General features: G+C 44.8%; 1 protein-coding gene across 1 annotated transcript in view; it reads right to left on the minus strand.

Moving 5' to 3' along the window:
* The window catches only part of LOC138855219 (tropomyosin Pen a 1.0102-like), a 17,797-nt gene extending 3,085 nt beyond the window's left edge, over positions 1 to 14,712 (minus strand). Inside the window, exon 1 of the mRNA XM_070103385.1 lies at positions 14,670 to 14,712. Within this exon, the coding sequence (XP_069959486.1) occupies positions 14,670 to 14,675 (6 nt within the window). The 5' untranslated portion in view covers positions 14,676 to 14,712. The remainder of the gene's footprint in view (positions 1 to 14,669) is intronic.
* Between the last annotated feature and the right edge of the window lie 74 nt (positions 14,713 to 14,786).

Consider the following 14,786-nt stretch of genomic DNA (forward strand, 5'->3'; position numbering starts at 1 on the left):
ATGAAGCCAATTTATTTCAAAGGACACTGTTTTGCTGCCATCAATGCACAATAAATCAACTACTGTTACCAAAGACTGGGCTGCAACATGTTTCTCAAACCGCATTTCATTTCCTCGCATTTGTCGTTTTCCCAACACCTCTCTAACATTAAGTGACGAGCGCAGATAAAAGATTCCATCAAGATGTTGTAGCAATGGAAACACGCTACAACTTAATGAGTACAGCAATAGCTGCTGATTTCTACTGTATGTTGCAATTAGACTAGCCAGCCAAGACTTACAGGCGACTGAGCCATACCTAACACTTAAAATGTTTGTATTGTTTACTGATAATAAAGGCATTCTCTGTACATGTTAGTCCATGTGACTGATATATTTATAATATTTTTTCTTCCATCACATTAGTTATATCTGGGAGTTTTGTATGAGTATTATGGAATAAAACTAAACTATTTTCAAGAAAAAATGTGCTACGCCAAAACTGCTTTAAAATTTCTAAAAAGGACAACAAATGGTTCTTGTACATTTTTAAAACAAATCTTTCACGTATATTTTTAAAACGTAAATTCTGTTGTAGTGTTATTAAAACAAATATAAATATATATAAATGCTAGGGTGCTCGGGAGAGGGGTGGGATTAAATTATGGGGAATCAAATACAAAATGGGAATTGACAGTTACTTTTTGCTGATGATACTGTGCTTATGGGAGATTCTAAAGAAAAATTGCAAGGGCTAGTGGACGAGTTTGGGAGTGTGTGTAAAGGTAGAAGGTTGAAAGTGAACATAGAAAAGAGTAAGATGATGAGGGTATCAAATGATTTAGATAAAGAGAAATTGGATATCAAATTGGAGAGGAGTAGTATGGAAGAAGTGAATGTTTTCAGATATTTGGGAGTTGTGTCAGCGGATGGATTTATGAAGGATGAAGTTAATTAGAGAATTGAAGGAAAAAAGGCGAGTGGTGCATTGCGGTATATGTGGAGACAAAAAAACGTTATCTATGGAGGCAAAGAAGGGAATGTATGAAAGTATAGTGGTACCAACACTCTTATATGGGTGTGAAGCTTGAGTTGTAAATGCTGCAACGAGGAGGCGGTTGAAGGCAGTGGAGATGTCCTGTCTAAGGGCAATGTGTGGTGTAAATATTATGCAGAAAATTCGGAGTGTGGAAATTCGAAGGTGTGGAGTTAATAAAAGTATTAGTCAGAGGGCTGAAGAGGGGTTGTTGAGGTGGTTTGGTTATTTAGAGAATGAATCAGAGTAGAATGACATGGAGAACATAAGAACATAAGAAAGGAGGAACACTGCAGGAGGCCTGCTGGCCCATACTAGGCAAGTCCTTTACAATTCATCCCACTAACAAAACATTTGCCCAACCCAATTTTCAATGCCACCCAAGAAATAAGCTCTGATGTGAAAGTCCCACTCAAATCCAACCCCTCCCACTCATGTACTTATCCAACCTAGATTTGAAACTACCCAAAGTCCCAGCCTCAATAACCCAACTAGGTAGACTGTTCCACTCATCAACTACCTTATTTCCAAACCAATACTTTCCTATGTCCTTTCTAAATCTAAACTTATCTAATTTAAATCCATTACTGCGGGTTCTCTCTTGGAGAGACATCCTCAAGACCTTATTAATATCCCCTTTATTAATACCTATCTTCCACTTATACACTTCGATCAGGTCTCCCCTCATTCTTCGTCTAACAAGTGAATGTAACTTAAGAGTCTTCAATCTTTCTTCATAAGGAAGATTTCTAATGCTATGTATTAATTTAGTCATCCTACACTGAATGTTTTCTAACGAATTTATGTCCATTTTGTAATACGGAGACCAGAACTGAGCTGCATAATCTAGGTGAGGCCTTACTAATGATGTATAAAGCTGCAGTATGACCTCTGGACTTCTGTTGCTTACACTTCTTGATATAAATCCCAGTAATCTATTTGCCTTATTACGTACGCTTAGGCATTGCTGTCTTGGTTTAAGGTTGCTGCTCACCATAACCCCCAAGTCCTTTTCGCAATCTGTATGGCTAAGTTCTACATCATTCAACTTATAAGTACTAGGGTTATGGGCACTCCCAAGCTTCAGAACCTTGCATTTATCTACATTGAACTGCATCTGCCACTTTTCTGACCAAGAATAGAGTTTGTTTAAATCCTCCTGAAGTTCCATAACATCTACGTTTGAATCAATTATCCTACCTATCTTTGTGTCATCGGCGAATTTGCTCATATCACTAGCAATTCCCTCATCAAGATCATTGATATATATTATAAACAACAACAGGCCCAAAACTGATCCCTGTGGAACGCCACTTGTTACAGATCCCCACTCGGATTTAACCCCATTTATGGACACTGCTTCCTGTCAGTGAGCCATGACTCGATCCACGAGAGCACTTTTCCCCCAATGCCATGAGCTGCCACTTTCTTTAACAGTCTATGGTGCAGAACTCTATCAAAAGCCTTACTAAAATCTAAGTAAATAATATCAAATTCTTTATTGTGGTCAACAGCCTCAAAAGCTTTACTGAAGAAAGTTAATAAATTAGTTAGACAAGACCGGCCTCTTGTGAATCCATGCTGAGTATCATTAATCAAGCTATGCTTATCGATATTGATAGCTCTCTTCGTTACCCCAGTCAACAGATGATAAGTGTTCTCTAAGCCCATCGTAATCTGCTAAGCGAAAATCTGGGACTGTTACTGAGTTATCGCTACTATCGTACTTCCATTCAATGCTAAATGTAATTGATTTGTGGTCGCTAGCACCCAGTTCCTCTGAAATTTCTAAATTATTAACAAGGGATTCACTGTTTGCCATAACTAAGTCAAGCAGGTTATTTCCCCTTGTAGGTTCTGTCACAAACTGCTTCAAAAAACAATCCTGAAATACTTCTAAGAAGTCGTATGATTCTAAATTCCCAGTCAAGAAATTCCAATCAACATGACTAAAGTTAAAGTCTCCTAGAATTACTACATTATCGTGCCTTGTGGCCTTAACAATTTCCTCCCATAGTAGTTTCCCTTGGTCCCTATCTAAGTTTGGGGGACGGTATATCACTCCTAAAATCAGTTTTTCATGCCCCTCTGAAAATTCTATCCAAACAGACTCTGTATGTGTTACTTCAGACTTAATACCCGTTTTTATGCAACAGTTCAAGCGATCTCGGACATACAATGCCACCCCCCCCCCTCCCAATACTTCTATCTTCTTGGAACAATTTAAAACCCTGAATATGACATTCCGCAGGCATGTCCCGACTTTTTGAATTAAACCACGTCTCAGTTAAGGCAAATACATCAATGTTACCTACACTAGCAACTAATCTCAACTCATCCATCTTATTCCTAGCACTACGGCAATTAGCATAATAAACATTGAAAGACTCTCCTTTCTCTTTACCCTTCCTGCTCATTTCCATTTTTCTACTAAACCCATTACTGTCCTTATCACCCAAGGTCCCTGGCTTTTCAATATCTATCTCGTTCTTATTATAACTAGTTCCCCTAGAACTTGTAATATTACTACACTGGGACTTCACTGTTTTCCTGCCAAAACCCATACCACTAACTATTCCTAGTTTAAAGTCCTAACTGCTCCCTCCACTGCAGTTGCCAGTGCTCCCACCCCACACCTAGATAAGTGAACCCCATCCCTAGCATACATGTCATTTCTGCCATAGAAGAGGTCCCAGTTGTCAATGAATGTTACCGCATTTTCCTTACAGTATTTGTCCAGCCAGCAATTGACACCAATTGCCCTGGACAACCATTCATTTCCAACTCCCCTCCTTGGCAAAATACCACATATGAGAGGGTTCCCACCCTTACTTCTAATTATTTCTATTGCTGACCTATACCTGCTAATCAGGTCCTCACTCCTACGTCTGCCAACATCGTTGCCTCCAGCACTGAGACAGATAATAGGATTGCTCCCATTACCTCTCATGATGTCATCCAGACGGCTAACAATATCCTCCATCCCAGCCCCAGGAAAGCAAACTCTCTGTCTCCTACTCCTGTCCTTCAAGGAGAACGCCCTATCCATATACCTAACTTGGCTATCCCCGGTGGCCTTCCTGGTGCCCCGGTGGCCTGGTGGCTAAAGCTCCCGCTTCACACACGGAGGGCCCGGGTTCGATTCCCGGCGGGTGGAAACATTCCGACACGTTTCCTTACACCTGTTGCCCTGTTCACCTAGCAGCAAATAGGTACCTGGGTGTTAGTCGACTGGTGTGGGTCGCATCCTGGGGGACAAGATTAAGGACCCCAATGGAAATAAGTTAGACAGTCCTCGATGACGCACTGACTTTCTTGGGTTATCCTGGGTGGCTAACCCTCCGGGGTTAAAAATCCGAACGAAATCTTATCTTATCTTATCTTAACAACAACAATATTCGTACCTTCCTTAATGTCTTTCGTCGTGACGTTCCCAGTAGTCGACTCACATTCGTCGGGTAGCACTGAGAATGTATTGGATGTTTCCACAACAGTTTCCACGGCAGTCTCTTTCTTCTTCATCGTTTCTACCTTTCCATTCGTCTTCTTGATCGTCAACTTCTTTCCCTGCTGTCCAGCCACTGACCAGTTTCCCTTCTTGACCTGAGGACTCAAAACAGGAGGACTACTCCGAATCTTTTTGTTTTCCTCGGTCAGTCGCCGAATTTCCATATTCGCCAACCTCAATTCTTCCTTAAGCTGTTGGTAAAGTTGCTCGATGGAGGGCATCTTGCTTCAATTCTAGAGAGCGCGCAAACAGGTCTTCACAGAGCCAAGTACATGTCAACACTGCGCAAAAGCCAACTCAATCAGGAGCTACTGCGCAGCACGTCTGCACGGCCCAATAGCAATGCGTATAAATCTGTAGGGAAAGGAAGGCGGGGTAGGGGTCGTCCTCGAAAAGGTTGGAGGGAGGGGGTAAAGGAGGTTTTGTGGGCGAGGGGCTTGGACTTCCAGCAAGCGTGCGTGAGCGTGTTAGATAGGAGTGAATGGAGACGAATGGTATTTGCGACCTGATGAGCTGTTGGAGTGTGAGCAGAGTAATATTTAGTGAAGGGATTCAGGGAAACCGGTTATTTTTATATAGCCAGACTCTGGAAATGGAAAGTACAATGCCTGCACTTTAAAGGAGGGGTTCAGGATATTGGCAGTTTGGAGGGATATGTTGTGTATCTTTATACGTATATGCTTCTAAACTGTTGTATTCTGAGCACCTCTGCAAAAAGTGATTGTGTGAGTGAGGTGAAAGTGATGAATGATGATGAAATTATTTTCTTTTTGCGGATTTTCTTTCTTTTTGGGTTACCCTGCCTCGGTGGGAGACGGCCGACTTGTTAAAATATATATATATATAGTTTTAGGAGTCCTTCCAAGAGGCACAACACAAATAATCACCAGAAGTAACTTTGTTTAAAGAAAGGAATAACTTTACAGAAAAGTTTGTGACATATAATCAAAACCAAATATTCCACGAAGCCAATCTGTTCTAATAAGAGTGAAGCACGTTGCAACAGTTTTTTTGTTTGAATTAGGAGGAAGCTCTAAACTCAGGTCTTTCAGTGCCTTGGAAAGGGGAGGCATTCAGGTTCGATCTAAAGGAGGGGAGGTCAGGTCCAGTTCCTTAGATCAAGAGCTCCTCACCGACACACTTCTAATATCTATTTCTATAAATATATGTACAAGGTATACAGGCCTAGCTGACATCAATGACATACTACTATACAAAAAGCCGCTTGTTATGCAGAGCATTTCGGGCAAATTAAGCCAGTTTTGCCCCAGGATGTGACCCCACACCAGTCCACTAACACCCAAGTCTCGTTTTCTAGTAGTAATAAGAATTAAGGTATATAACCTATTATCTAGACACATTTATTCACATTTGTGAGTGGCTGCATCATAAGAAAAATAAATCGGACGCTTTTAAGAAAATTATGTTATTATTGATATAGTATGTAGGATGCAGGCAGCGTCAATGAAGCCAGAACTGGGCAGTTTTAAATATGGTTTGGATGGGTGTATGAGTGAGTCTAGTTGGGCGCAATTATACCTATCTGGCATGGACCAATAGACTGTCCACAGCAATGTTCCTTCATAATTATGTTATTAATTCCTCTTCAAGGGGGCTCCTTGGCGTGGTGAAGAGGCTCTTGGTCTGAGGAATTAGACCTGTCGGTCTCCTTCCTCAGACGGAACCTAATTACCCCCCAATCCCCCCTTCCCTATCCCATCCTCCCCTTTTCCCTTTCCTCCTCCCCCTCCCCACCCCTCCCTTTTGCCCTTCCTCTTTTTGGCCTTTGGAATTTTTCCCACAGCCATGCTAGTTCCTAGGTAGGAGAAAGGGTACCAGGGTCCATCCCAACCCCTTGAGGTTCTTGGCGGTGGCGTAGTTTGCTGTGGAATCTGGATCGCCTGGGGATGTCCCGATCCCTCTCCGGTATCCCGGAGAGTGCCTTTGGGTGTCTTTCGGGCGACGGGTGTATCTCTGGAAGCCACCTTTCGGATTCCGGGGGTGGTGGCTGAAGGAGGTGTGCTTTGTGGTGGATATCCGGCCGCCCTCTCTTTTGTCCACCAGAGGTAGATCGGCAGACGTGAGGTTGCTCTCCCGGATTGCTAGTTTACTGGCATGATGGGTAGGGTATGGCACGGGTTCCATGCTGCATCTACGCTACTTGTGGTGCTGAGGTCCTCTTGGGCGCAGAGGTAGATTTCTGGCCCTTTCATTCCTCCTAGGAACTATCCCTCCCCGGTCCCCCCCTTTTTTTATTCTTTTTTTTATTTTTATTTTCTTTTCTTCTTTCTTTTTTTTTCTTAAAAACAAAAAGAAAGAAGTAACCTAACCATGGCAGCCCTAGTCCATGAACCTGATTCCTCCGGACCCCTTCTTGATACCGCACCCCGTTCTGACCCCGCCTCGTCTTTGGACCACTCTTCAGACACTCCTCATGCCTCTTTACCTCTTGCCAGTGCTGTTTCCTCACCCGCTTCAGGTACTGAGGTCTCGACTGACTCCTTTGATTTATCTGACCTCCGCTCTCCTTTGACTATGCTTCCGGCCTCTCCCTCTACGGTGCGGGAATTTTCGAATCGCCGGCCCGTTCCGCTTCGGACCAATTCTGGTCCCACGCCTAAATGCCAACAACAGTTACCTGCTGATGATACTTCTCCACCTTCTCGTTCTTCTCAGAAAAGATCAACACGTCCTGCACTCTATTTCCATGCTCAGTTTCAGACTGCACAATGGACTAAATTCTTCACTTTACGACCAACTTCCTCTACCGCCTATCTTTCCGACCACAGTATTGGCAAGGCACTCCTATGCCATGTTGGTAAAGATATTTCTTTTCATGCTCTTAAGAGCGGTACGCACATCATCACTGTACAGAATGCTACCCAAGCTCATGATCTTTCTCTTCTTTCCCATATAGATACTGTTCCTGTCACTATTGAAAAACATCATTCCCTCAATTCTTGTAGTGGTACCGTCATTCTGCCCCATACCATAGTTCAACAAAATTTCCAGACATGTGGCAATGACATTCTTGAACAGCTGGAACTCCAAGATCTCCCAATCCTCAAGGTAGACACTTATGTTCTTCCTGCCCGCGGGCGGAGATGATACCCTAGCAATGTGGCTCGTTTAACTTTTGACAGCCGTGAACTCCCATCCTCAGTTTATGTGGCAGGACATCGGTTACAAGTTCGAAAGGTGATCCCTACACCGCAGCAGTGTAGAAATTGCTGGCGATTTGGCCATCCAGCTAAATATTGCAGATCCATAGCCGAATGCCCAGTCTGTGGTGCCGATGACCATTCTAATACGTCTTGCAATAGACCTCCCTCTTGCCTTAATTGTCATGAGGCTCACCCTTTGTACTCTCGCAGTTGCCAAGTCTACTTAAATGAGCGGGAAATCCGTTACCTCAAAGAGGCAGAAGGTCTCCCTTATGCCATGGCAGTTTCTCATCTCCGCCTCCAAGGGAGACTACCTCGTGTTTCTTATTCCCATGTTTCAAACGTCCCCCCACGTCCCCCCACTTCTGGCTAAACCCGGTGGTCCCATCTTCTGCAGCCTCCTCTGTGGTTACCTCTCCCATAGTCACTCCTGTATCTAATTCTTTTGCTGTCCTAGGCTCAGACGTCCCTACTTCAACACCTCAGTCTGTTCACGCTTCTTCGTGTTCTCCCTCACAAGCCTCAGTATCGACGAGACCTCGTATGACACCTCCTCCAAATCGTCCCTCTACTTCTCAGAAGTCAAAAAAAGGTCCTTTAACCCCTCCTTCCCTACTTCTACCTCCTCATTTTACCTTCCCTGTCTCTGTACCGGGTTCTTCCCCTCTCACTGGCTCTGTTACAAGTGTAGAGGTTCACCCTCCTCCTCGTACTATTCCTACCTCCCCTGTTCCCTCCCAGGTTTCTTCCTCTTCTGCCAACTCCCAGGTTTCTGCCTCTTCTGCCCCCTTCCACGCTTCTTCTCCAGTTCCCTCCACCCTTTCGGCCCCCCTGCCTTGGTACAGTCCATTACCGTTCCAATCTTTACTCATCCTCCCCCTACCATCTCCAATATTGTCTCCCATACAACATCTCTGAATTCCAAAACACTTGAAGCAATCTCTGAATATATTGCAGAGACCAAACCATCAATGGACACTGATCCACCCTCTGTTTCTTCTCTCTCCTCTCCTCCATCTGCGCAACTCCTTTCTTCACAGCGCACCGTTCCTTCGCTGCTTGAATGTTTTCCGCTGCCTCCGCATGTGGACTTTTCTAACCCCTCTAGTCCATAGGAACCCTTACCTGCGGATTTCAAGTATCTTTATCATTGCCAATCATGGCCTATTTACAGTGGAATATACGCGGCCTCGGGTAATCGGGGTGAGCTTCAGATGTTACTCTCCCAGTTTTCCCCTGTTGGTGTTTGCTTACAGGAACCAAAATTACACTCTGCTGTTATCTCTCCCATCTCAGGCTATAATTTATTGTATTTGTCAGATCCTTTTCCTGATGGGACCTTTAATGAAAGTGCCCTTCTTCTACGCAATGATATTCCATACCATCAGCTATTTGTTCGTACTTCGCTACAATACACAGCAGCCTGTATCCACTTGCATAGGTGGTATACGCTCTGTTCTTTATATCTCTCTCCTTCTCGGGCATTATCTATTCTGGATATTGCCTTTCTTGTTTCGTCATTACCGCCTCCGATTCTGTTACTTGGTGATTTTAATGCCCATCATTTCCTCTGGGGGGTCTCACTGTGATTCCCGTGGCATTCAGTTAGAGGCTTTTCTTGCCACCCACCCCCTCCATGTTTTAAATACAGGTACTCACACCCATTTTGATCCTCGGACTCACACTCTCTCTTGCATCGATCTCTCAGTCTGCTCTTCCTCCGCTGCATTAGACTTCACTTGGTCTGTTCTCCCGGACTTACATGACAGCTATCATTTCCCAATCATTCTTACTTCCCCTTCATATTCACCACCTCTTCACATCCCACACTGGCAGTTTGATCAGGCAAATTGGAACCTTTACTCACACCTAACTGTTTTTAGAGGTTCCTTCTTCATCCTCCATTGATGAGCTTTTACACCTCTTCTCGTCCTCCATTTTAACCGCCGCTTCTAATTGTATACCCCAAACTTCGGGCAGGCATTCTCAGAAATGCGTGCCTTGGTGGTCTCCTGCTTGTGCTCGTGCAGTATGTTTGAAACACGCTGCATGGGGCAGGTACCGGTACAATAGAACCACGGAGAGACTTCTTGATTTTAAGCAGAAGCGTGCGATCGCTCGCCGTGTCATCCGTGACGCTAAACGCACTTGCTGGCGAGATTATGTCTCCACCATCACCTCTGCTTCCTCTATGAGTGCAGTCTGGAAAAAAGTACGAAAACTGAGTGGTAAATATTCTCCTGACCCGGCTCCTGTTCTGCGGGTTGCCGGTGTTGATATAGCAAACCCACTAGATGTTGCCAATGAAATTGGCAATCATCTGGTCCGTATTTCTCAGGGACTCCATCTATGCCCCTCGTTTCTTTCCTCAAAGTCTGCCAGAGAGTTAGCACCCTTGGACTTTTCTTCTCTCAGAGAAGAACAGTATAATGTGCCTTTTACACTTCAAGAACTGGAGGCAACACTCTCAGCTTGCCGATCATCGGCAGCTGGGCCCGACGACACATTCGTATGCTACAACATTTACATCAGTCAGCCCTTGCAGTCCTATTACGCCTTTACAATCTTATTTGGTCACAAGGAGTTCTTCCACAGGCTGTGGAAATCTGCCATTGTTCTCCCTTTCCACAAACCAGGCACTACGGGGCATGAAGCCTCCCACTATCGTCCCATTGCTCTTACCAGTGCAGTTTGCAAAGTGATGGAACGCCTGGTAAATAGACGTTTAGTGTGGTATTTAGAGACACACAACAGTCTCTCCACTCGTCAATATGGCTTTCGTAAGGGACGTTCTACCATAGACCCCTTACTACGCTTGGATACGTATGTTCGTAATGCCTTTGCGAATAACCACTCAGTTATTGCCATATTTTTTGACCTTGAGAAGACATATGACACAACTTGGAGGTATAATATTTTAGCCCAAGCCCACTCCTTAGGCCTTCGAGGCAATCTACCATCCTTCCTTAAGAACTTTTTAACTGACAGGCATTTCCATGTTCGGGTTAATAATGTGCTCTCCCCGGACTTTATCCAAGCTGAAGGTGTCCCCCAGGGATGTGTTCTGAGCACAACACTTTTTCTCCTTGCTATTAATGATTTGGCCTCTAGTCTTCCATCACATATTTGGTCATCACTCTATGTTGATGACTTCGCTATTGCCTGTGCAGGCGCTGACTGTCACCTCTTCACAGTTTCTCTCCAGCATGCAGTCGACCGTGTTTCCAATTGGGGCCACCGCACATGGGTTTAAATTTTCCAGTGCTAAAAACCACCAAATTACTTTCACTAGACGCTCTGTCATCTCCGATCATCCTTTGTACCTCTATGGCTCCCCTATCCCTGAACGTGATACAGTCAAGTTTCTGGGCTTCCTCTTTGACCGTAGGTTATCCTGGAAACCTCACATTACCTCTCTGAAGGCAACTTGTCACAGCCAGCTGAACCTTCTTAAAACCCTTGCTCATCTTTCATGGGGAGCTGATCGTTGAACCCTCCTTCGCCTACATTCCACCCTCATTTTATCGAACTTGATTATGGTGACCAGATCTATTCAGCGGCATCTCCTGCTACTCTCTCTAGCCTTAACCCCATTCATCACCAAGGATTACGTTTATGCCTTGGTGCTTTTCGCTCTTCCCCTGTCGAGAGCCTCTATGCAGAAGCGAACGTTCCATCCTTATCTGATCGCTGTGATGCCCATTGCCTTCGCTACTATGTATGCTCTCATGATCTCTGCAATCCTTCCATTTATAGAATGGTCACTGATATTAGTAGACATTCTTTATTTGTTCGCCGCCCCTGTTTACTCCATCCCTTCTCTCTTCACCTTCATTCGCTCTTGTCTTCTCTTCAATTACCATCTTTCTATGTTCATGTAGCATCTCACTTTTCCCTACCCCCCTGGGGAAGTTCCAGTTGTTCGAGTCTGTTCTTTCTCTCTCCCTTGCTCGAAAGCCCAACTGTCTATGGTCGCTTCCCGCTCTCTTTTTCTTGACCACTTCCACTCTCATTCTCATGCCATTGCTGTGTACACAGATGGCTTTAAGTCTTCTGACGGCATAGGATTCGCAGCAGTGTTTCAGGACAGCATCGTAAGATAAGATAAGATTTCGTTCGGATTTTTAACCCCGGAGGGTTAGCCACCCAGGATAACCCAAGAAAGTCAGTGCGTCATCGAGGACTGTCTAACTTATTTCCATTGGGGGCCTTAATCTTGTCCCCCAGGATGCGACCCACACCAGTCGACTAACACCTAGGTACCTATTTGCTGCTAGGTGAACAGGACAACAGGTGTAAGGAAACGTGTTGAAGTGTTTCCACCCGCCGGGAATCGAACCCGGGCCCTCCGTGTGTGAAGCGGGAGCTTTAGCCACCAGGCCATTTACTATGTTCGACTAGTATTTTTACTGCTGAATTGTATGCCATCCTTGCAGCACTTATCCGTATTGCATCTATGCCTGTGTCATCATTTGTGGTTGTCTCAGACTGCCTTAGTGCTTTACAGGCTATACAGAAATTTGATACACCTCACCCCTTAGTCCTCCGTATCCAACTTTGGCTACGCCGCATCTTTACCAAGCATAAAGATATTGTTTTTTGTTGGGTTCCTGGTCATGTTGATGTACAGGGCAATGAACAGGCAGACACTGCTGCGCGGTCAGCAGTACATGACCTACCAGTTTCATATAGAGGTATTCCATTTACGGACTATTTTGCTGCAATATCTTCCCACCTTCACACCGGTTGGCAACAACGTTGGTCTACTATGCTCGGCAACAAACTTCAATCTATTAAACCGAGTATAGGTTACTGGCCGTCTTGTTATCACCAGTGTCGAGGTTGGGAGACTACTCCCGTCTTCGCATTGGCCATACTCTTCTTACTCATGGATATCTCATGGAGAGGTGCCCTGCTCCTCTCTGTGAGAATTGCCAAGCTCCATTATCAGTCAGCCACATTCTGTTGGACTGCCCACTTTATCAACGAGCACACAGAATTTACCTCCGTCGTCGTCTTCGCTCCACTGCTCTCTTTACCTTCCCTTCGCTGATGGACCCACCTTTCATCCGGACTCTCTCATTGACTTTTTGACAACAATTGACTTACTCCACAAACTCTGATGATACCTGCAGCCTTTTCTACCTCAATCTCTTGCTGCCCTCTACCCCTGCACTATCCCCTGCCCCGCTGTTTTCTGTAACCTTCTGATCATCCCTCCTCCCTTCTGCCACCCAATACCCTCGCTTCCTTCCCTACCCTGCAGCGCTGTATAGCCCTTGTGGCTTAGCGCTTCTTTCTGATTATAATAATAATAATATGTTATTAATTAAGACATCGCTGAACGCTGAATCTTAACGTAAAGCTTACGCTGTTTTGATATGTGCGCAGTTCTACGGTAATGTTAATTAAGTAGCCCGTGGACAGGAAGGGAGGGGGGGTAGCATGGGTTCTATCAGTGAAATTGGAGATATACTTAATTCCTAGGATCAAGCCTCATTACCTACCATTTTCCTGGTGATGCATGACCATTACAGGTTTAGCGCTTCCCCATGGGTAATATAATTAGGGGGGGATCAGAGGCACACTGATATAAATATTGGTAAACGTTTCGGGGAAAAAATACCTAACCTTTGCACATGTATCTTACTTATCTACTTGTCGGTATCGTATACCATCATTATACTGATATCTTACACTATGCTTGCATCAATTATGTACAATACGCTCCAAGACAAAATTACAACTGCCATATCTAGAAAATATAATAAAACCGCAGGCCACGGTGGCTTATAAATTATATTAGGGATCATGCAGTATTATTGCATTTATGGAGGAGCTCTAAACTTGTAGGAGTCGCAGCGCCTGGGGGAACGAGGCAATCAGGTTCGATCAAAAATAAAGGAGAAAACTTCAGTTCCTTGGATAAAACACCCAGTCATCGACACCAATGAACCTTCCATGATTATTATTATTATTAAAGGAAAGCGCTAAGCCTGTAGGAATCATACACCACCTGGGAAATGGTAGGCAATCAGGTTTAATCCCGGGAAGGGGAGGACACATTCATTTCCTTGGCTCAATCTAAAGCCTTTCACCAGAATCCAAGAATGCAAATAATATAACCCAAGTTAAGCGCTAAACCCGAAATGGTCATAAAGCGTTTAGCATCGAGGAACCTTCTCGAGGTACTGGCTTCTAGAACAGCACCAAGGAACGTTCCTCGAGATGCTGGCCTCTAGTACAGCAACATGGAACCTCCCTGGAGATGCTGGCTTCTAGAACAGCATCAATGATTATTTGGTGTGCTAAACTCGTAGGGATTATACAGCGCCTGTGGGTGGGGAGGCATTCAGGCTTAATTCAAGGAATTGGAGCACAGATCAAATCCCTAAATCAAGAGCCCCTCACCAACATCAAGGAACCTCCCTTGAGGGGCAGAATTCCAGAACAGAATCAAGGAACCCCCTTGAGGTTCATAGCATCAAGGAACCTCCCCCGAGGGGCAGGCTTCTAGAACAGCATCAAGGAACCTTCCTCGAGGTGCTAGCTGCTAGAACAGCATCAAGGAACCTTCTTCGAGGAGCAGGCTTCCAGAACATAAAGAATCTCCCCGAGGGCCTGGTTTCGAGAACATCAAGGACCCTCCCTCGAAGTGCTGGCTACCAGAACAGCATCAAGGAATCTTCGTCGAGTTGCTGGGTTTTAGAACAGCATCAAGGAATCTCCCTCGAAGTGCTGGCTTCTAGAACAGCATCAAGGAATCTCCCTCGAAGTGCTGGCTTCTAGAACAGCATCAAGGAATCTCCCTCGAAGTGCTGGCTTTTAGAACAGTATCAAGGACCCTCCTTCGAGGTGTTGACTTCTAGAACACTAAGCACAATAAACTCAAGAAACCTTCGCGTCCAATAGATGAATACCCTTGTCCAGCCTCAGGGAAGGTCGACGAAACACTAACTGTACACGACAATGGTAGACCGACCTTCATAGTGCCACGACAATGGTAGACTGACCTTCATAGTGCCACGACAATGGTAGACGGACCTTCATAGTGCCACGACAATGGTAGACTGACCTTCATAGTGCCACGACAATGGTA

The sequence above is a fragment of the Cherax quadricarinatus genome, chromosome 5, assembly GCF_038502225.1.
Source record: "Cherax quadricarinatus isolate ZL_2023a chromosome 5, ASM3850222v1, whole genome shotgun sequence".
NCBI classification, from domain to species: Eukaryota; Metazoa; Arthropoda; class Malacostraca; order Decapoda; family Parastacidae; genus Cherax; species Cherax quadricarinatus.